The 22,409-nt window shown below is 40.3% G+C and overlaps 1 protein-coding gene across 4 annotated transcripts; it reads left to right on the top strand.

The window, feature by feature from the left end:
• Nucleotides 1-664: 664 nt before the first annotated feature.
• suz12b (SUZ12 polycomb repressive complex 2 subunit b) lies at nucleotides 665-21,734 on the top strand. Of its 4 annotated transcripts, none has more exons than XM_036136846.1 (18): nucleotides 665-958; nucleotides 1,216-1,360; nucleotides 3,017-3,063; nucleotides 3,164-3,228; nucleotides 3,319-3,387; nucleotides 3,494-3,543; nucleotides 5,959-6,044; nucleotides 6,137-6,359; nucleotides 6,458-6,563; nucleotides 6,658-6,763; nucleotides 11,762-11,939; nucleotides 12,439-12,483; nucleotides 13,969-14,054; nucleotides 14,261-14,404; nucleotides 15,762-15,919; nucleotides 16,122-16,320; nucleotides 17,253-17,332; nucleotides 19,525-21,734. In XM_036136846.1, exons 1-18 carry the CDS (start codon nucleotides 944-946, stop codon nucleotides 19,835-19,837), a joined length of 2,115 nt encoding a protein of 704 aa, XP_035992739.1. In that variant the 5' UTR covers nucleotides 665-943; the 3' UTR covers nucleotides 19,838-21,734. The 4 variants fall into 4 exon arrangements, with proteins under 4 accessions (XP_035992739.1, XP_012711192.1, XP_035992740.1 ...); XM_012855738.3 differs by having other exon boundaries at nucleotides 13,966-14,054; XM_036136847.1 differs by lacking the exon at nucleotides 12,439-12,483.
• Nucleotides 21,735-22,409: the final 675 nt, after the last annotated feature.

Genomic DNA, 22,409 nt, shown 5'->3' with positions numbered 1-22,409 from the left:
TATGGTTGTAGCTCACTGTCTGTGTTGCTGTGGTTGCAGAGAGGTGTCGCTTTTGTAGAAGAAATTATCCGCCGAGGAGTTATCCGGAAAAGCCAAATCTGTGAATATCTTTCTGACTTTATTTCACCACTGATAAAGACCAAAGTTATTTATCTCCGATTGCTCTTCCTGCTTCTCTGTTAACATGAACTGCAGCAGGTGGCCACAAGCTGTGAAAGAAGCTGTAACGCCTCTGCAGAAAGGCGGGGTTTAGTCTGAGCTCTGAATGGACAGTGGGCTTTATGCCATGTGTGGTGTGTGAAGTCAGTGAAATGCGTGTGTCACATGGTCATTGCGTGAGAGTTGAGAGCTCTGGATCCAGAAAGCCTCCTTCTGGCCATGAATCGTGTCTGCACTGCCTTTGTGAAACACATCGCAGCACTTTTATTCGTATTTGTTTTTGTAATTCTTATTGTTTATTACTGCACTTTTTAAATTTTAATATATGTACACCTCTGTCCAATTATAATTGCCACCAGGTTAGTGAATTCAGTGCTGTGCAAAGGCTGTGGCACCTGGTTGTTTTGATATGAAACTTGGTGAAGTGGGATTTCCCGCAAAATCGTTGAAAGCGAGGCGGGGTGTACGTCATATCCGGGGACCGTTGTCCAATAAGCCCGCTGCTCTCACTCCGCTCGTCTTTTATTGGCTGACAACCTACTCTCGCTCTGTTGTTTAGTACAAACCGAGGGGAGCGATATTAGCTTACATTAAGTCGCTCTTCTTCGGTTTGCTTTGTTTTACTTGGCTTTGGCTTGATATATTTTTTGTTACGTGACAGAAGATTTAAGCGGAGCTTTGGGTGTGAGGACGCTTGTTGATTTTAAGTGAACCATGCTAGCCTTGCTAGCTAACTAGCCTCCGTGTCGTTGCCTCCTCTTCATGGGTTTCGTCTGACTCATTAATGCCATCAGCCAGGGTGAGTTGTATTTCACCACCTTCAATGTTTTCCACAAAAGAAATTGTCGATTGCATTTCCCCGTCCGGTTTTAATTTCACATTGAAATCCCAAGATAGCAAACAGGTTAGCCATGCTTTTAGCCTAGCTACTTGGTGATTGCTACGCTGCTAATGCGAGAGTATGAGCCTTGTTCCGGCTAAGCTAACTGGTTGTATATCTCACCATTTGTTATGTGGTGATTTGTATCCCCAAATAAGATGTTGTTTCCCTCCCAGAACTCAGGGCACATCATGAGCGGGACGAGCTGCAAAGCTAACGGCGCCGTGTACCCCGCCTCATCCGCGGTGATGAACTCTGTGAAGAAGCCGAAGATGGAGCAGATCCAGGCCGACCATGAGCTCTTCTTACAGGCCTTTGAAAGTGAGATCTCTATCTACCGATCTAACTTTACCACGGTTTTCCCACGTCCTAACCTGATCTACACTGAAGCTATCTTTGTTGTTTTTTTTTTCTTCTGTCAGGGCTTCGGTTTAACAGCTCCTCTTAGTGTCGAACTAGACATTCAAATGTGTTTAGCAGTAAATGTCAGATTGAACTAAAGTCGCGAATTGTTCTTGTGAGACCCAATCAGGTGATGTTGTTTGTCTTATTTAAAAACGTGCCAGCACATCTCATATGTCAACAATGGCATGTGGCAGGAGATATATATATATATATATATATATATATATATATATATATATATATATATATATATATATATATATATGAGTAAAGGGGGTAGAACAAACATCCAGATCCAAATAAGAGATTGTGCAGCAATGAATATTCCAAAAGTTGCCACTGGTGTTGAGTACTGCATTTTGACACCAATTTAGGAAAGATTTTCTGATTCCTAACTTAATTTCTGCATGATTTCCAGAATTAAACCATCATTAATAGGAATGATGGAAACAATAACAATTTGCCTGTCACTTTACTGTGATTGATCATCATATTCCATCTCCACCTGTTTTACATTGAAGACACTCAAAACCAAAGTCGGTAAACCTTGGTTGATTTGACACCTTTGTAGCCCACTTACAACATCAATGTTGAAATTATTTAAAGCTAATCTGGAAGAAAACCAGGATATGTTTAACCTGCCTGTGTGACTGACATAAACACAACAGGATTGTCTGGGGGCAGAGATTAAAATGTTGTCTTAATTATAGTCAGTGAATCTGCAGAACATGATGTCCCAGGCTGTGTATTAGCTCCAAGCTGATCTCTGGTAGGTTTTATTTCAATGTTTTATTTCAAAATAAAGATGTGAAGCCTGCCGTGCAAGGTATGTATTGTTTCCAGGACAAAGTTACATCAAAATGTAATGAAACTTCTGATTTTAAGTTCAGTTAATGTTTTTAAATGTTGTATGCACTTCACTGTAACTAGAAGTCAGTTTGAATAAATGCCAAAAATCAGGTCAGCTAAAATGAAAGGCTGCCCAAACACAGAATACGTAGAAATTAGCCATTTAAAAACTCTGGGAAATTTTTTAGGTATATTTTTATTTTATTTTTTGCTGTAATAAAGGTTTTGCATATAATTCCACACAGAAACCAATTAAAAGTGTGTATTTTGTGAAAATCTCAAACTAATATACTAATAGAACAAGTTAGATGGTGACTGTAAGGTGCGTATTTCTGCGCACCAGTAACATTTGTTGATGCCTGCAGCTATTGGTCACAGAAGATCACTGAGAGACAGATTGCGCAGCACAGTGAGAATTTAACAGGTGATTTGGGTCCTGTTTACACGACAACGACCCATTGAGAACTGGAGTGTTGTTCCGTTTCTGTTAACACGTCTACATGACAACATTTTGATCACCAGCTCCACCACACTAATAGAAAAAAAACCCTCCCCCGCCATGGCACTAGTAGGCGGTGTGTTCGTTGAAACTCGACAACACGCCATTGTGGTGTACACAAACAGTAGAAACGCCACAAAACTTGCCAGTTTTCACCAAACAACCGTTGTCGTGTGCGCAGGGCCTTAATATTTATACTCATTGTTTGTCCTTTTTGTCCCTAGAACCTACTCAGATATACAGATTCCTCCGTACGAGGAACCTCATTGCAGTAAGTGAACGCTCAGACTATTTCTATAAGATTTACCTTCACTGAACTGGTCATCCAAACTTGTTCTCACCTCTTTCTTTTCCTTTTTTTTTTTTTTCAGCCCATATTTTTGCACAGGACCCTCACCTTCATGTCGCACAGAAATAATCGAACAAATGGACGGAGGTACACAGTCAGCATCTAATTCACCTAAAAGTCGGTGGACATTCTTTAAAAAGACATTTAACATCCTGTTCTTTAACTGTTGACTTGTAGGAAAACATTCAAAGTGGACGATATGTTAAAGACGGTAGAGAAAATGAAGGTAGAGCAAGATTCTCCAAGGTAACAAAGATCTAAGTGTTGCACTTTAAATTATCTGAAGAGACATTAAAATGACATCCATCTTTAATACACGTTTATTACTACATGTTTTTTTTTTGTCTTTTAGCTTGTCTTCACATCTACAGTTAACGTTCACCGGGTTCTTCCATAAGGATGGTAAGCGTTCGTTTGGTGGTTGTTGTTTTTTCTTGGTTTAAATACCTTTTCTGAATATCTGAATGAAAATGGGGCTCTTGTGATACTTGGCTAATCATTTTAGTTTAGAAAAGACATTTGCAGATGAACAAAAAAAGGTCACAGAGTAGCCTCACAATACAGCAACAAAATTACAAAGCTGACATGAGGTCGTGCAGGAACAATGGGTACGCGTGCGAGATTCTGTTGGAGATGTGGGACCATAGCTAGAAGTCTTAAGCTTCTAATAGAAAATGTTTTTAAAATGTACATTCTTCAAACTCTGAAATACTTGTCTGCAGAAAGCTTTCACTCTTGCCTGTTTCACAGAGATGGACAAATGTGGCGGTATCCTTCAGCAACAAGTAAAACATTCAGTTGAATATTTCATCTAAATGAATATGAGAAGCAAACTTGGGTTGTATAAACCAACGGCTCGTTTTGTTCACTCTTCCTCAGCCAACGGCTTATAATATGTCTCTCGTTTTATTGGAGTGCCACAGTTTTCAGATTTTTCCATGGATGATCAATGGATTAAAATCGGGGATCAGGAAGGATCGTTTAGGAGTAGTGCAATGCTTTCTCTCAGCTGTCCTTGAGTGGGTTTTTGCTGTAGGTTTGGGGTCTTTATCCTTGTTGGAGGACCAGTGATCTGTGATTGAGGCTGAGCTTTCTGGAGCTGGGCAGAAAATCCCGTCGCACGAGGCCTTTTGTAGTCCTCAGACTTTGTTGCGCCCTGCACAGATGTAAATGCAGCAGACCCAGAACTAAACCTAACAGCGTACTTATCTTACAATAAGTATGGTGTTTTTTGCTTGGCCTGCTTGTATTTCCCTTCTGTAAACACAGGGCTGATGCAACTGGCCACAAATCTCCACCTTTGTCTGATCAGTCCAAATCATTTTTTTCTAGAAATACTGGGACCTTTCAATGTGTGTTTTGCATCAAATCTTGCTTTCTGTATTTTTTTGTCAACAGTTCCTTGATGCCCCGTATGGTTAAAAATAAGACAGATGGTGCAATCGGACAGTGGCATACTTTGACCTTGAATGGTTTTGGCTCTTTGTCCACCATTTGCATCCATCTAATCAACCTGGGATCACGTTTCCTGTTGCTCTCCAGGACGTTGGTCACAGATCCATGACCTTCTGCTTTTTAATAATAATAGTCGTTGCAGCAACAGGAACTTGAAGCTGCCAGGAGATCGACTTATCTGTTGCCTTTAACGTGGATGTCTGTAGTCTTCTTTCTGAGCTCCTAAGATTGCTCTCACCTTTGCTTTTTCTGATCCAGTTTCATTGTCCTGCACAGCACATACTGATACCAAACCACCCAGCAGCATGTTTTTCTATGTGAAGGGCTAAATGTGACTCTAAGGTTAAACAGTTTAAACATGAGTACAATACTTCTCATCGGTCGTGTCAAATTATCCTGTTTTAGCATATCTCTGTAAAATAACAATTTGTATTATATTATTTGTGTTGTATTTCATGGTTTGTGGGGAGGAATTAGACCACAGATGGGTTGAGTTTCCAAATATTTTTACTCAAGTAAGAGTAGCACTACTTCAACATGTTTGTACTGAAGTAAAAAGTAACTAAGTAAGAAGTTACTCAAATGTAAAAAAGTATTTGGTAAGACAGCTTCACAAGTACTTAGTAACAAATTATGACAACTGATCTGATATTTGAATCGGTCAGGCAAAAATATTAGGTTATTAACAAATTTAGGTATTTTAAAGTCTAACATAAAAATATACAAAAACAACAACTACAAAGTAACAAATTCAGGCACAAGAAATACTTCTAAATGTTTTTCAGCATAAAACCTATTAAACCAACACTTATAGTAGTTAAATGTATGTTAGAACAGTACAAAGTACTTCCAATGATAATATCTACTGTTTACTGTATGTTCACTTGACCTCCAAATGGTTTAATAGCCCAGCAGATTAAAAAAAAAAAAAAAACTAGCATTAAAGCAACAAAACTTGTGTACAAACAAGAAGTCTCACTTTAACATAAAGTTTCTCTCTGGGAAATTTTTGGTTAAAACAAGTCTGTTTGTTCTTCAGTGAACTTACTCACTGTGGGTTGAGTTGGCAGAAATTTTACTTGAGCAAAGGAGTGATATTTCCTATTATATCACTCAAGTACAAGTAAAAATGACATTGCAGTAAAAGTACTCCTAAAAGTAAATTTTGTTCAATTACTCAAGTAAATGTAACTAGTTATTGCCCACCTCTGATTTAGACATGCCTTTATTTGAATAACCTTTAAGAAGCCAAGCATGGTGTTGATGTGCTGTAATGGTACCAACAGAAATCTTTCTTGTTTGAATATGTTTGGGGGACCAAAGGGTTAATATGAATGTTTTGTTGTTTTTGTTGCGATGCAGAAAAGCCATCTCAGAATTCAGAAAACGAGCAACATTCTGTGTCTTTAGAGGTGCTACTCGTCAAAGTCTGCCATAAAAAACGCAAGGTATAGTTTGAAACCTTCATTGCTGCAACTGAGGATTTCTTCCTCTTTGCCTTTATTCCACTGATGATTCTCATACTTTCCCTTTCCTTCAGGATGTCAGTTGCCCAATAAAACAAGTGCCTACCGGTAAAAAGCAGGTGCCTTTGAATCCCGACTCTAAGCAAACCAAGCTGGGCTCCTGCCCCTCTTTACTCGTCCCCAGCAATGAGTTTGAGCCCAGCAACAGCCACATGGTGAAGTCCTATTCGCTCCTCTTCAGGGTGTCGCGCACTGGGAGAAGCGGTCTACTCAACGGGGAGGCCAACGAGAATATCGGTGCGTTACACGCAGCCGCCACTAAATTCAAATTTTCGCTTGCTCAATGTTAAATTCCCCCCACCCACTCATCTTGAAAATTTCACTTTTGTGCTCAGATGTGATAGAAACGCCCAGTAGAAAGAAGAGAGGCTCAGCACACAGAGAGGAGGGGGGGACCACAGAGACCTACATCGCACAGATGACTGTCTTTGATAAGAATCGGTAGGCGGTTGTGATCCAGTTTTTCCCTTTTTTATTTTTTTTTCCTGCAGATTTCTGATGAAACCTTTTAGAAAGTGCTTCTGTTCCTCTACAGGAGGCTGCAGCTGCTGGACGGAGAGTACGAGGTGTCGATGCAAGGGATGGACGAGAGTCCTGTGAGCAAAAAACGGGCCACGTGGGAAACGATCCTTGATGGCAAGGTGGGTGGGCCTAGTTTGTCTGCAGGTGGCTTCTATTCTTCACTCCTAACGTGTGAGATCTGATCTCTGTCATCATGTCTGCATCTGCTTTGTAAGCACCTGCAGGTCTACAGCGATGAATTTCCAGTGTTATTTAATCAAGAGATTGACGCACAAAACTACTGAATTTGTTTGTGTGGACACAGAATGTGTAGTGTGCTCTGATTGGTTAGTTTCAGTGGACTGATCAGGCGTTGGTAGAGGTGGAGCGAAAAAGAGACCAGAATCGGGCGGTTTTCATGCTCAAATGGGGCCGACTGATACTCAGCTAGATGGTAACTCCAAAGTTGGAGCCTGTTTCGTTCAATGAAGGCATCACGCCCAACCACTACCAGGCCACACTGCCACCAACACCCATTCGCTCCGTACGTATACCCTTAATAATAGCTTATAGCTCCTGTTCCTTGACCTTTCACAAGGTCAACAATGAGAACTCTGTCGTGGAAAGGAAAGGAGCTTCGGACTGCTGCGCCGAATTCGGACAGCCTTTAACTTTGACGTCATACATGAGGGAAACGTACATGGATGATGTGAGTCAAATCCAGGCCTACAGCTTTTTGAAAATGAACTGCAAAGGGCGCGATCTCTTCTCTCCGGACACTTTTGTTGAGGGGGCTGTGCTGACACGTCATGTTACGCAAAGGAGGGATACCTTAAGGCCTCTTAGTGCCGGTAAGAGACGTCGTGGGGTTCCTTGGCAAAACTAGCTTGGAGAGGAAGCATACAGGCGACTTTTCCTACCTTCTTCCTTACTGGACTATTCAGACAGCACTTATCATGGCGACCGCTGAGACACACAGAGTCATTGCTTTATAAGGGCATTTGGATTGAGTTGTTGCTGAGGGAAGAGCACTGAGTTAGCTATTGTGAGTGTCATTGAGGTGTTAGAAAAAATAAAAGTGAAGGCTCTTATTAAAAAAGCTTCTGCACAGAAAATCTAGCTGTACGTACTCGATGGATTAGACCAAGAAACTGATGTTCTCACTACCTCACTGTTATTACCTGGTACCACTTAATGTGAAACGTCATTCCATTTGTATATAAGTCACCTGAGTGTACATAAGTCACCCTAAATATCTGCTTCATTTCTCCTGCACTTTTTTTTTTATATACACAGTACATATGTGGACACACTGTATATACCTTATGCACCTTTCCTCCTTTTGGTACCTTCTTTTTGTTCATTAAGCCAATGTGTGACAAGTAAATTTCTCCACTGTGAGATCAATAAAGCCTTATCTTATCTTATGTTCACAGTAATGCTAACCATAGTAGTGGGAAACTTGTCCTCTGATCCAGATGTGGCTTTAAATCTGCCAGAGGGTTGGGCAATATCAAGACTAAAAAAAAAAAAAAAAAAAGAGATATAGGTTGAGAGTATATGTTCGCTTGCTTACTTTCATCAACACTTAACAGTTTTTCAGACCCACTACTGATTTTTTTTTTTTTTTTTTTTTTTTTTTTTTTTTTTTTTTCCAAAGCGACAAACAACAAATTTGTTCTGTATTGTTTGGTTAATATAGATAATATTAAAAAATATATAAATGTGGTTTGGAATCAGGTAAAATACTTAATACTTGAAATCATCTTTATAGAGTTAATTTATTTTAATTTTAGGTATTTTTTTTATCCTTTTGTTTGATAAAAAGAATAAGTATCCCTAATGGTACTGATAAAATACCGGCTCGATAAGGAGTATCCTTAAAAGTAGTAGTATCAATAAGTCCTTAACGTTAATCATCCCTAATAATTCTATTTTTATGTGTTCCAGTAGGTGATTTTTTTTCAGCTGTTTCTCATAGTTATCTACAGCTGTTTGTTAAACAATGTGCCTGTGAGACATTTGGGATATAGCTTTGATTCAGAGATGCCTTTTTATAATTACTTCATGAAAAGAAAAACATACCGAGATAAATATTGTATATCAGCATTCAGCCTAAAAATATTGATTATTTTTAGTCTGCATCGCCCAGCTGTAGTCTGTCAGACCTCCTGCTGTCAGTTTCCTCCGGTTTCTGAGTGTCCTTTGATGGTGAAGAAAACGGTACACACTGACACCTGGACTTTCTATGATAATGATATAAACATGCTACTGTTTATTCATTTATTATTTAATTTTTTTTTACTTTCAGTCTCCCCTTTAACATGATTAGATAACAGATAATGTTGGTACTCTGGTTCAGGTGTAAGGTCTTGGTTTTTTTCTTTATGTTTTTGTCTTTTTTTTTCTATCATGGTATGGTTTTTGTTTTGTGCTCTATGTTCTAAACAAAAACAGAATTGGAGAAGGGTCTACAGAATATCATATACGTTGAAAATTGTATTGTTTTAAGAGCCCTTTTTCAATAAAAAGATGATTTCAAAAAAGAGAGTGAAATTTCAGGAACGGCAATAATATCTGCACCTGTGGAATCGATCCAGATGCGAACCTTCTCCATTTGTGGGAGCAAGTTACGAACATTTATATGTAATATATCAAGACCACTTTACTTTTAAATCAGCAAGTGTATTGCATTCTGTGATAGGACCAGAGTTTGTCTGGATACCAAAAAGCAGGAGGAACATAACATAAATCGATAAACTAAAAGTGTTTAAAATCTGAACAGGGTGCTGGGTCTTGATAAAGCATTCTCTTACCTTTTTTTTAAATGTGCTTTCTTCTAGTCTTCTTAGCAGAAAAAGCCACGACTGTACTTAAAATTAAAATCCTGCTAAATGGACATTATTGTTGGGTTACCGACTCAGTCTTGCTGCATGCTTGATCGCAGTCTGTTTTTCACCAAGTCCAGTTTAGAGTAGGATCTTTAGGATCTTGGTAACTGGCATAGTTGGGAACAGTCGCGGCGCGATGTGTCTGTTGTGAAACAACATAGACACTTCTTCCTTTTTAAAAAGTTCAGTAACTCCACTGCAGACTCCACTTTTCATCCTGCACTAACTTTCTAGATTGCACTACTTACTGCACAAAGTCTTCTTCCAAGTCACTGTCGTACGTCTTCTGCAGATTTAATGCTATTAAGTCGAGGTTTCCGGGGCAAGTGTTTTAAAAAACCCAAAGTTGTGCCGCACATCATGTCTTCTCAAGTTCTGACACCAACCTGTCAATGATGCAGATATAAACGGACGTACAAAAGCATCTGTTTCCTGACTGCTCACTCAGGCTCAGATGAGTCATTAGTCAAGTCTCTTCCTATTTTCTTCTTTGAGACATCTGCAATGATCATGTTACCCGCCGTAACCAGAGTAAAAAGCTGACACCGAAAGATATCAAATTGGTCTCGCAAGGCTGAAATGTAGTCACACGGTGAGGAAACCAAATCCACAGCATTGCACAAGTCCAATTCCCCTCTTTGTAGTGCAGTAGTCACTCCCTGGAAACGTTGAAGAATGACCGTATTTTCTGACTATAAGTCACTCCAGAACATAAGTAGTGTCAGTCAAAAAAACAGAAATGGAGAATTAGTCACACCGGACTAAAGACATTTATGTAGAAATTACACAACTGCACCCACAAGTGGCTGAATAATATGGAACGTACTTGGCAGGTTGAATGGAGTAAACTGGCATAACAAGCCAGCAACTTCCACCGGGAAAGTTCTTGCCAGCGCATTTCACCATAACGGCCCGTTACACTGAAAGTTGTCAAAATTATGCTGAAATTAGACCCTGAGCATAACGGTGCTACGTGCTAAGCTAACAGTACAACACAGATGTTTCAGAGCAATATAAAGCTCACGTCCATCAGCGAAGTAGTAAACCGCCAGCACAACAGACCTGTAAGCTAGTTTTAGTTATTAGCTTCACAGACAGCCCAGTAACAGGGCTCTGTCGCGGTCTGGGTCCTTTGAGCTGCACCATCCAACGATTCGCTGCATGAATGCAGACTGAAACAGTGAAACGTATGTACCTACTACATGTGTTCAGTCTTTATCTATAAGTTAATGTTTCAATTAATGTTTAAGTGGTACAGGAGCAGCATATAGTTTTCACAAGCCTAGAGCGCCCTCTTTCTGCTATAGATTGTTTACTTTTTTTGGTTCAATTACCAATTAAAAATTGATATATAAGTCGCACCTGGCTATAAGTTGCAGGATCGGCCAAACAATTGGGGAAAAAACTGATTTATAGTCCAAAATATACTCCAGAATTGAGGTTGATCATGTCATCCACTTCTTCGTGTGTTTAAATATTTTATACCACTCTAGCATTTAATCGTATTTAAATGCTAGAGTGGTATAAAACTATGAGTAAACGTCACGGTATGAATAGCTAGCCGTTATTAGCTCGACGCACAGTCGAGGCAATGCACCTCACCACCCGCTCCATGGTAGCGCGAGGACTTCCCACAGCCAACACCACCACCTACCGCCAGGATTAGCCCATTTTCTGTAGCAAAGGTGTCTCAAGGTCTGTCACAGCCGTCAAGATATCATCTGCATATAGAATTTCCAGCCATTTTTATCCATAATCCAACTAATAGGATGCGTGTTTTTTTTTTTAGTAAAATATAAATTACACAGACTGTATTGTTATTATCAAACCTTGATTTAACCAGGAAAGTAACCATTGCGAGGGAGACCTGGCAAAGAAAGAATCACTATGAACATATGCAGAGACGATCTTACTCTTGTAAATTTCTTCATTTTCTGTTGGCTTCAAAACTCCAGTATTTATAAAAGAACCAGCAGTGCCTTTTTCTCTTGTGTTTATAATCCTAAAACAACATCTGAGTGGGTCAGAATCTGACACGACATGGAGAACTCAAAGAAAACTGGGAATCTGCGTTGACCGGGAAACGGGTGCTCGGTACATCTATAGTTTTCCTGTTCTTTAGTTTCGACCCATAACCCGGTGCATCCTCATTAATGCTCTTACCTGAGAAGTGTTTTTTGTCACATCAGCCAACAGCACCTCAATGAATGATATGATAAACTGTTACTCTGTATTTTTGACCCACAGAGGATCCCACCATTTGAGACGTTTTCTCAGGGACCCACACTGCAGTTTACGCTGCGTTGGACAGGCGACGCCGGCGCAAAGTCCACTGCCCCTGTAGCCAAGCCTCTTGCTACCCGCAACTCAGAAACCACCAGCCCGATGGAGACCCGGACCAGCCACCACCGTGCAGCCCTTATAAGTATGTCAAAAAAAAATTCTGTCAAGTTGAGATTAATTTTGAGACGTAATCAGATCCTGAACACCTGAGTGTTGCGTGAGGAGCCTTTACTTTTTGTTAGATCCTTTATTTAGTTTATACCTCACGTTAGTTTTATAAAGAAAAGTGACAAAAATCTAAATGTAAGATAAGGTTGTACACATATTAAATGATGCAAGTTGAAATGCTTCAGAGCCAAAAGCAGTAGGAGATTCCTGTTTTCAGCCTGATAAAAGCACTGGCATTTGTGTCGTCCTGCGTTTTGGCCTCAAAGGAAGAACAGCATTAATTGTTGAGTCCCTTTCAGACATGAGAACTAGTTAGTAGATGTTTTAATAAGCTATTTTATTCTGAGTTCACTGGTGGGAGTCACGCTGACGGTTCCTTTTTAAACTTTGTTTACTAACGATTTATATTCACTTTATTGTTATGCAGAAAATAAGTGAGCTAGTCGTTACATAATACCTATTTCTGTTCTCAGAGAAACATGCATCAGAGATCAACTCATGTAGCACACAACTAAAGTGTAAGCATTGCTTTTTTGCTTCATATTCCAACGTAAAGTCTTAGTCCCAGTGATATGTGTGTGTATACTAGGGATGCACCAGCCAGTCGGCCTGCCCTGACCCACGGATCAAACACTGACAACTCAGCACGTTCCCTGATACTGTTAAAAGTTAACTACTATTAATGGAATATACCTTAATGCATAGATGAAGATAATCTTATGGCCACCTTCTATTGTTCTGTTGTAAATCTTTTCTTTTTATTTCATTCAATAACAGTTTAAAATGTCAAGTTTCTTATATTAACAACAGAAACAATTTTGCCAAACGTATTTGCTCACCCCTCTGAATAATCAAAATCAGATTTTCAGATCACTTCCAGACCACAGGTGTATAAAATCAAGCAAACTGTGTTTTTCTGACATTTCTAAGAGACCGGGTGGCTCTCAGGAGCTCAGTGAGTCCCAGAGTCGTTCTGTGATGGGACGCCACCTGAGCAACAAGTCCAGTCGTGAAGTTTTCCCGCTCCTAAATGTCCCATATTCAGCTGTCAGTGGTGTTACAACGAAGAGGAAGCGACCAGGAACAGCAGCAACTCGGCTGCTACGTGGTAGGCCACATAAAAAAAGGGAGCGGGGACAACGGATGCTGAGGCACATTGCGCACAGCGGACGCCGACTTTCAGGTCATGCCTCACGCAGAAGAGGGAGACCTTTGAACTTGGTGTTTCAAGAAGACGATATCAGAGTCCAGAAGGCGACCATAGTGGAGCTGGCAGTCCGGTCCTTAGACTTTCCAATAGAAAATATGTTGGCAAAACATTAAAAATAAAGAGGGATTGTGCAATGCTGTCTAAAGTGGGACTATTCTTAAATTTCTAGGAAAAATGAAGATGACTACCCAAAGTATGAGAACCAGTAAAAAAAAAATGCCTCATTGAAAAAAGCACAGACTCGTCCCACTTTCATAATCTACTTTTTTGGGGGGAGACATTTCTGCCAAGGAAATTATTAATCTGAATTATTTGACATTTTTCAATGCCACAACAGAAAAAGAAAAGGAGTATAGAAATTGGGAAAGAATAACCACTGGTCAATATATGTATTTAAATTCAAAACTGACACATTTTACTTCTTATGGCATTGGGGGAAGCTGGAAAAGTTTCTTCTCCTACGAACTGGATTGACTTAAAGGGGTTTAGGAGGCATTGACTCGAACCTAAAACAGACAATGGAGTTGTCCTGGAAGGAGAACTGGGGATCTGTGTTGGCCAATGAACGCACGACTGGTGCATCGCTAGTATAGATCTAGATTCTTATTAACGTTGAACAACAGTGTGTTATTTTTTTTGTCTGGAAGGGACTTCTGCAATGTTCAAATTTGTGTTGCATATTTGGGTGTAAAAGGAAAGGCCATACAACTTAGTTTGGTCTCCAATGCATAAATAATTGTTGATATTTGTTGCCACCCAAAGACTTAACTTGTGCGTCTGTTCCTGTCAGCAGTGAAAGAGTCAGTCAGCACAGACACTCAGACGAGGAAAGAGCAGGTCTCCTCTGAGCCGCGGCAGAAGCTCCGTATATTTTATCAGGTACACCCCACAGCAGTAAGGACAACACTGGGCCTGGAGATGAATCACCTGTTGACACATTTGTGGGGGGGGGGGTGATGGTAATGATTTGTGAATGCTGACCTTGACAGAGAAAGGTTGGTTTGGCATGTATCAGTACCGAACATTTGTTGGGGGATAAACCTGCTTCCTTTACGCTGTAGTAAGTGTGATGTGTTCTCCGTCAGTTCCTGTACAACAACAACACGCGGCAGCAGACCGAGGCCAGAGACGATCTCCACTGTCCCTGGTGCACTCTGAACTGCAGCAAACTCTACAGCCTGCTCAAACACCTCAAGCTCTCCCACTCGCGTTTCATTTTCAACTATGTGGTAAGGAAGGTTTGTTTTTGAAGGTTTTTGGGCGACTTTTCCTTCGCTGCTGACTCAGGTGTGCTGAAGGGAAAACATCCAGTCACGACGTACACTCTTACCAGTTCATCCTCACCTTTTCTGTTTCTAGCATTGCTTTAGTTCTGGGCTCGGGTTTTGTAGATGCACATTTACCCGCTGTGGCGTTCTGCTGCCACCTGGGGGCCGTGCCAAAATTATTCAAAGCCACTTAAAAAGCAACATCTGTCCCTTCTTTTTTTTTTTTTTTTTTTTTATATACTGTTTTGCTCCTCAGTTTGGGTCAGAACCTGCTTTAGTACAATCCAGCCTTCGTAAAAAGTACTGGACTGGAGCATACAGTGTCTCCGTCCCCCTAGACCGGCTTGCCGTGAATGACTGACATTTCTGGTTAGTTCACCTGAACAATTAACTGGACTGGAGTCATAACACGGATGCTCTTTACAGGAGGGCCAGAGCAGATGCTACCTGATCAGAAGCTGGTGGTCTTCTGGAGTGCTAGGGGGCGCTCTTTGAGACTTGGCATCAGCCATCTTATTTGGTGTAGTTTGGTGGAGTAGCTTCTTATCTACAGCTGAGAGGGAGAGGTTAGATAAGCAACACAGTCATTAAAACCTCGCTCCTTTACTGATCTCTGGCTAGTTTGAAAGCTCTACTTCCTGTTTATTACAGCGCAATGTCAACGTATGACGACAGTAGGCATCTGATTCGCGTTTTCCTTCTTGCAACATTTTAAAAGCTAGCTCAAATTTGGCATGAGAATTAGACTACTTCACCCTAAATGCTCAAAGGAGCGCTTCCGCAGGTCCTTCATCCCAGCCGCTGCAAGACTTGATAACCTCTGAAGCTCACAGCAAACTCAACAAGTCTTTACATCCTCACTTTTAACTGCACAGATTTATCCATACATATTATTGTTGCTGTTTTTTTTTTTATGCATACTTTGTACACTTTCAAAGCCCCTACTCTGCTCAGCTGCACATTAATTTAATCTGATGAGTTGCTTATTTTAAGTAACTACAGTATTCTCTGTTCTGTCGTCCTTGCTGCTTATAAATTTAAATTTACCTTCTCTGGGACAACAAAAAATCATTTTATTTTCTTTATTCTATGTGTCGTATCTACTCTCCTTTAATGCGTCCTACTTCCTAATTTGTCATCAAACTTGATTGCAGAAGGAAAGAAAAGGCAATAGTTGACTAAAGGTTATAGAAGACTGTTGGCGGATACTGGTGTAATCAGGACCTTTTTTAATAAGTGTTAGATTGCGGTCTTTATAAAGTTGTTTTACAAATCTAATTTTAACTGATCTTTTTTTTTTTTCTTCTAATATGTTCAGCCTCACCCAAAGGGAGCAAGGATAGACGTGTCGATCAACGAGTGCTACGATGGCTCCTACGTGGGCAACCCTCAGGACATCCACAGCCAGCCGGGCTTTGCTTTCAGCCGAAATGGTCCAGTCAAGAGAACCCCAGTCACTCACATACTGGTTTCACGGTAAACAGCCCCTCATCTCAACCTCTTCTGAGTCTTTGCAGCTATTTTTTCATCACTCAAGTTTATTTATGAAGCACTTAACAGCGAATTCTGATGAGCCGTGATGCAGCGTGTTGAGTGGTAAACCGTGAATCTTGTTTAGATAAATGCTTCATTATTAACCTCATGGATGCATTTAATGTATTTTCTTACTGTCACCTAGGCCCAAGAGGACCAAACCGAGTCTGTCGGAGTTCTTGGAGTCCGAAGACGGCGAGCTGGAGCAGCAGAGGACGTACGTCAGCGGACACAACCGACTCTACTTCCACAGTGACAGCTGCATGCCCCTGCGGCCCCAGGAGATGGACGTGGACAGCGAGGACGAGAGGGACCCAGAGTGGCTCCGAGAGAAGACCGCCACGGTGAGAAGCTGCTACCACGGTCGCTCTTATGACCTCTGACCTCGCGTTAGGCTCACTTACGTCGTCAACACGTGTGTTCAGCCCGCTTCAAATTAGCATTTAATTAAGTAAACCCTAAAAGTTTGAAGTATGGTTTTGGCTTGACGGGAACACTTTGCTCTCTGTGGTTTGGCTGCGAGCACAAAGCACACCTGGCCCAGACACACCTGTGCATACCTGTGTGTATGTACAGGTGTGGGAGCAAATCAGTCATGATTTTCTTTTCTTTTTCGTATTTTAGTCAGTAAATTCCTTTTCTGTGATTCTTGGTTTTTGGTCTGGACCGGACGTAAAACCTGAATACAAGATATAGCTAGCAGTGCAATGGTTTAGATTAGAGGCGTTTCCCCATCAATTCCTACAGTTTTTTCCTGTATCTGCTAAACAAAGCCATGTTTCACAGTGGGGGTGGTGTATCAAGGCTTATGTGTTGGTGTTAGTTTCCTGCCAAATGCATAGTTTGATCCAGGTCTCACCTGACCAGAGCTGTTTCTTTAACACGGATGCTGGATTTTAGCATTTTCAGGCGAAAGCTGAGCAGAAAAGTCCTCTTAGCTTCTCTTCTTTGCCAGCTCAGCCTCTTTAATTTTGGATGCCCAGTTGTGAAAACCTTTTCATTCCTAAGTTTTTGTTTCCCCTTTGTGCTATCAAAAATATGTTTTTTTATATGTAATAAGTTTAATTTAAGATAAGAATTCCTGAGAACAGACATGATAGGAAACAAACAAATGTGACCTTTAAAACGATGTGCTAATCGGAGGAAAACAGATGCCTGGTGTCCTAAAGCAAATGCTACATTTTGAAACATTTTCCCCTCTTACCAAGGTTTAGGCTGATGGGACAGTTTTAAATTGGCTGAAACATTTTTATTTTATTTTTATTTGTTTTTACAGCAACTGGATGAGTTCACGGACGTCAATGAGGGAGAGAAGGAGGTGATGAAGCTCTGGAACCTGCATGTCATGAAGCACGGGTATGTTGAAAATCTCAGCTCAGCGAGCAGTGGAGGCTGAGATTTATGTTGGGATGACATGATTGTTCAACGAATCTAAGTTGAAATGTAAAATGATCTTTAAATTTGAACACTTGGTAGCCACTTAGTTGTACTTTGATCCAGGTCTTCCTCATATCGCCATGAACTCCTACTTATTATGATTGATTACTTATTTGGGTAGAGATTCATTACGTCCTGCTTGGTCATTTTAATTCTAGGCCACATAAAGTCTGTTTAATTTTTCCATACTTAAATTGGGTTTTGTTTCATCTCAAATTTGGACATTGATGTTTTTTTGGTTTTTTTTTTCCGTTTTCTTTTTTTCATAAATGCACACATTGTGAAGTGCGCGTCCACTGCAGAAACCTCTCCAGGAAGCAGCAAAATTCTTGGGATAGTTTTTCTCTATTAGGGAGGCTGGACTTTTTGGGACCCCTGAACTAGACATGGAGGTTTGTGGTTGGCGGGTGGGAAACCTTTTTCACTTCAGTCATCTCCCGGTTAATCCTTTCTGCAGTTCATATATATTCTGTAAACTTTAAACCTAAAGTCAGGAGTTCACATCGGGTCTGTTTATTACAGCTTTCCTTCAGATAAAATCCAGCAATCGTAGTAGGAAGTTTCCATTTATCGAGGTGTGCACTTCCGTTTTCTGGGAGCAAAAGTGATGTAAAATATATAGAAGTAAAAATATATCTTCCAGCATCTATGTTCATGCATACAGCTTAAATCACACAAGGTGTGCAGGACTGTTGAACCTTTTACTGATTTTAGCTTTGAACAGAGCAGACAAGCTACTGCAGTGTAGCAACACATGTGGCTGCTTCTTTTTTTTTTTTTACGGGATACAGGCTTTAGTTATTAAAGATCTGTGGATCATTCCACACTTTCTGAGTTAGAAGTCATTTTAATTTAGTTTCATAGCTGAACTGCTATGACATTAAATTGCCTTTAGTTGACGGTGTAATCCTAATCAGAACTCTCCTCTGTTCATCTAAAATCCATTCTACTTTGAGATGCAAACACAGCTTTAAGCAGCAGCAGGTGACTTTTATCATTACCATGAAACTGAGAGATGCTCTGATTTCACCGTTTTTAATCACATTCTGGAGTCCATTGTTGGGGGTAGGTGGAGATCTGGGTCTGCAGTTTACAGCAGCACTCCTGCGGGAGGTGGAGCCGTGGAACATCGGGGACATAATCTGCTTTCAAAAACAGAATAGAAACGCAGTATTTAAATCATTCAGGATTTCCGCTACATGTGATCGTGGCGCAGTGCCGCACCAAAATAAAAGCCCCCGCACCTTCCGAATGAATAAAAAAACATGTTAAAACAATGTAAAGCATATGATATAGCATGACTACTGTATATTTACACATTTATTCTAATCAGAATTTATGTGAATTTAAATCTGAGATGTTAAAATGTACTTTTATTTTGAAAACCCAACTCCGGCTCCTATCTGTCTCACTGCGAAGCTGCTAGACTATGAAGCTACTGGTGGCTACTGGGCACCGCGCTGCTCTCTGTAGAGAAGGAAAACTAGAGACGAGAGTCCAGCGTTGCCAACTTAGCCAATCTCTCTCTGTGAGTCCATCCCTATTTCCCCTCAGCGCTGTCTGACAGGCAGCTGCCTCATCCTGAAAGCCCTGCATGCAGTCAGAGCAGAGAGGAGACCTGCTCTGTTTTCACATTGCAAACGTATAACGCAAAACTGCTGATTATTCCACCCTGGATTACATAGTGGAGTATGAATATAATGAATATAGTTTTTATTCTCTGAAACTTGCACTAAAATAATTGCCTAATTACCAGCAGCTTGAATCACTTATTCACCTCGTTCAATGTGGGCCTCTGATTACTAGAGTCAAGCGATGTTTAAACAGTCATGCATTATTTTATAAAGTAATGATATAATATGTTGCAATTCAATTACATTTTAACAGCGTTTTCTTATGGCGTGTTGTCTGTTTAATTGAAACGCTTGTTTATTGGTAATATAATGGAGACGCCAGTCTAGGCACTCTGGAAATAAGGAGCTCTCTCACATGAGAGCCACCTATTGATGCAGTTGGACTGAATATGTTAACTCTGTAATCTCACTACCGTTTAATCCCATCTTTTAAAACACCTTTGCTCCTTCTCTGCTCTTATTCATTTTTCCATCTAGCTTCATAGCAGACAACCAGATGAATCAAGCCGTCATGCTTTTCGTCGAGAACCGCGGCGCTCACATCATCCGCCGCAACCTCTGCCGCAACTTCCTCCTGCACTTGGTCAGCATGCACGACTTCAACCTGGTGAGCACGCGCATCATCGACCAGACAATGAAACGCCTGCGAGAGATTCAAGAGGAGCTGCCGGACACCAAGGAGGAGCAGCAGGACGACACGGTGGGACCGGCCGGAGCCTACAACGGCAGCGTCGTCACATCCAGCGGAGGGAAGCAGGGCAAGAGGACAAAAAGCGCTCTGACAGACTGATGTCGGCCTGGACGGACGGGACGATAACCAACATGGGGGTTTATTTTGTTTTCTGGTAAATCTTGGAACATTTCCAACCCTTTTGGTGCTTAGATAGGTTAACAAACAGGTAGTCAGAGGACCTGAGCTGACCAGTCCCAAGGCTAAAACAAGTTTCTGAGACTTGAGAACTGAACCAAATATGAACAATATGACAGTGAATCACCCACATCTACTCAAACCAGGAGTTTGAGGATGCAAGATGCATGCATCTTGTAAGGGCCACCATGGTCCCCTATTAGTTAATGGGGAAAATGAACAAACAGCATCTCCTCACATGGAACACCTGTTTTTATTATGTTGTGGAGGATTGTATGAAGGCTACAGGTAGAACTGTACTGGGAACATTGTCGCCGTTTGTACACAAATGTAACCATGTTTATAACTTTCACTCGATTTTATTTTAGCACTTCTTGGTTGTATTTAGAAAGTTAAATCAAAACTTTAAAAAAAAAAATATTGTGCCACGTCCAATGTTGAGAATAGTTTTCCTGCTCTCATTGGTGAAGAAACTGTCTGAGAGTGCCCTACAGAAAAGAGAATCTGTAGTATGACGTTAATGCCTGAAATCTGAGAGTCCTGCAAAAGATGGTGTTGGGATCCCAGCATGGTTTATTGTTGGATAGTTTGTCATGACGGTAGTGTTATAGTATGAGCTTGGATCTTGAACATGCTAAATTTGGTAAATCCTAATTTTTTTTATTTTTTTTTTTTTTTTTTTTTTATCACTAGTATGTGTTTTTGTCGACACGTTTAAGGAAGGACAGGGAAACCAGTGGGATATTTTATTTTTCTTGGAAACCAGCAGCACATTACTCTCTGTGGCATGTTCAGCGAGTAGTATTGACAATAGCATACTTGGTTTTCTGATGTCAGCATCTGCAGTTTTTCCTATTTTATTCCGTTGTTTTACAGATATCAGTAGCTGAAATAAATATGTATTCATGTAATCACATGAACTGTTTTTAGGTGTGTCCTGTTCCTGGTGTAGCTACCGACAAGTTGCAGTTTTTCTCTAATAGCAGTAGGCTGGTTATTTTCATTCTTGGTCCTTATTAGATACAGTTTATGCCAAAGGGAAACATTTTCACAAGTCTTTTCTTTTAATTTCATAAACATTTTAAAGGGGACATATCATGCGAAATCCACTTTTTTAGCTCTTAAATACATTTTGTTGTATACTTGGAGTCTCTAAGAGTGCGCAAAGTTTGAGTTTAGTCACTCCAGGTGCTGCGTAGATATCTTTATATTCTATTTGGGTCATATTAATATGCCATTATGGTTTCTCTATTTCGTATTACGTTTTTTAACAATAACATCACAGTATTTGCTGCGGAGCTGATAAAACAAGGTCGTTGACTTCCCGCTTACCAGTTTTGCAAATCCGCCAGTTTTAACCCACACAATTCATTACACAGTCTCCTAGTATACTACAAAAATGGCCGAACAGGTTGGAGTGGAACGCTCTGCGACCTGGAGGGGGGCGGGGTGTGAAGTGCCTCCTTTAGATTTAAAGAGACAGCACCAAAACGATTTGCTCTCCGACGCGCCTCAGAACATCGGTATAAAAGGGGAATGTTGAGCCAAATTAACAAGGAGTTCAGACCAAAGCATTGCAGTTCTGTGTTTATATAGACCACAACTGAATGATTTTACTGTAAAAAGGAAGGACTGAGAAGCATGAGATATCCCCTTTAATTTTTCAGTACCAACAGTCACTATTTTAATCAGCCAACCAACCCTTGTAGTTTTTTTTCTCTACTCACTGTTCGTTCAGGCTGACATATTCATCAATATTGTCTAACACATTGTGAACTTGAGTATTTTATATTTAAATAAAATACGTTTGGTCATTCAAGCCTGTGACAATTTTATAAATTTGCATGACAATGAGTAACTTGTTACTTTGAAGTAACAGCTTTGAAAGCGATAGTCACTATATAGCTGCACCCAAAATTATGCATACTCCTATCAGATTCAGATTTAAAGTTTATCTTTTAATTTTACTGACAACTTGCTTTAACATCTAAGATTTAGAGCTCATCACCAAATTGTCAAACTAGCCAAGGAAATATGCAGAAAGCTGATCAGCCATTCTCAGGGTTTGATTCCTGTAATCAAGGATTTTTCCAGTGATTGAGAAGGGCATAAACATTTGTTTTCTTTTACACATGGTAGTTTGTGTATATTGTATTATCGTGTGAAACATGGCTGTCTTATTTAATGAAAACTAATTCTAATCTAAGCCTGCCAATAATTGTACATACAAAAAAGTAACGAAGAGCAAAATTCTGCTCGTTTGTAATTTCACATGGGGCAGCTGAACATGGATACCAAGATGCATTGCAGCAACAGCTGGAAACTTCTGTTCAAGGCGGGTATTTACGGAATATACTGAACATATAGTGAATAGTGAGTAGGTTTCTGTTTTCAAACCTAGAATCTGCAATTTGAAAATTTACTAAAGGGGAAGAAATAATCAACTCTCATTACCAAGGGGGACTCCTCCAATCTTTTGAGTTTAAAAGTACAG

The sequence above is a fragment of the Fundulus heteroclitus genome, chromosome 5, assembly GCF_011125445.2.
Source record: "Fundulus heteroclitus isolate FHET01 chromosome 5, MU-UCD_Fhet_4.1, whole genome shotgun sequence".
Lineage (NCBI taxonomy): Eukaryota > Metazoa > Chordata > Actinopteri > Cyprinodontiformes > Fundulidae > Fundulus > Fundulus heteroclitus.
The sequence above is the reverse complement of the archived record's forward strand: the minus strand, read 5'-3'. Positions and strand labels throughout refer to the sequence as shown.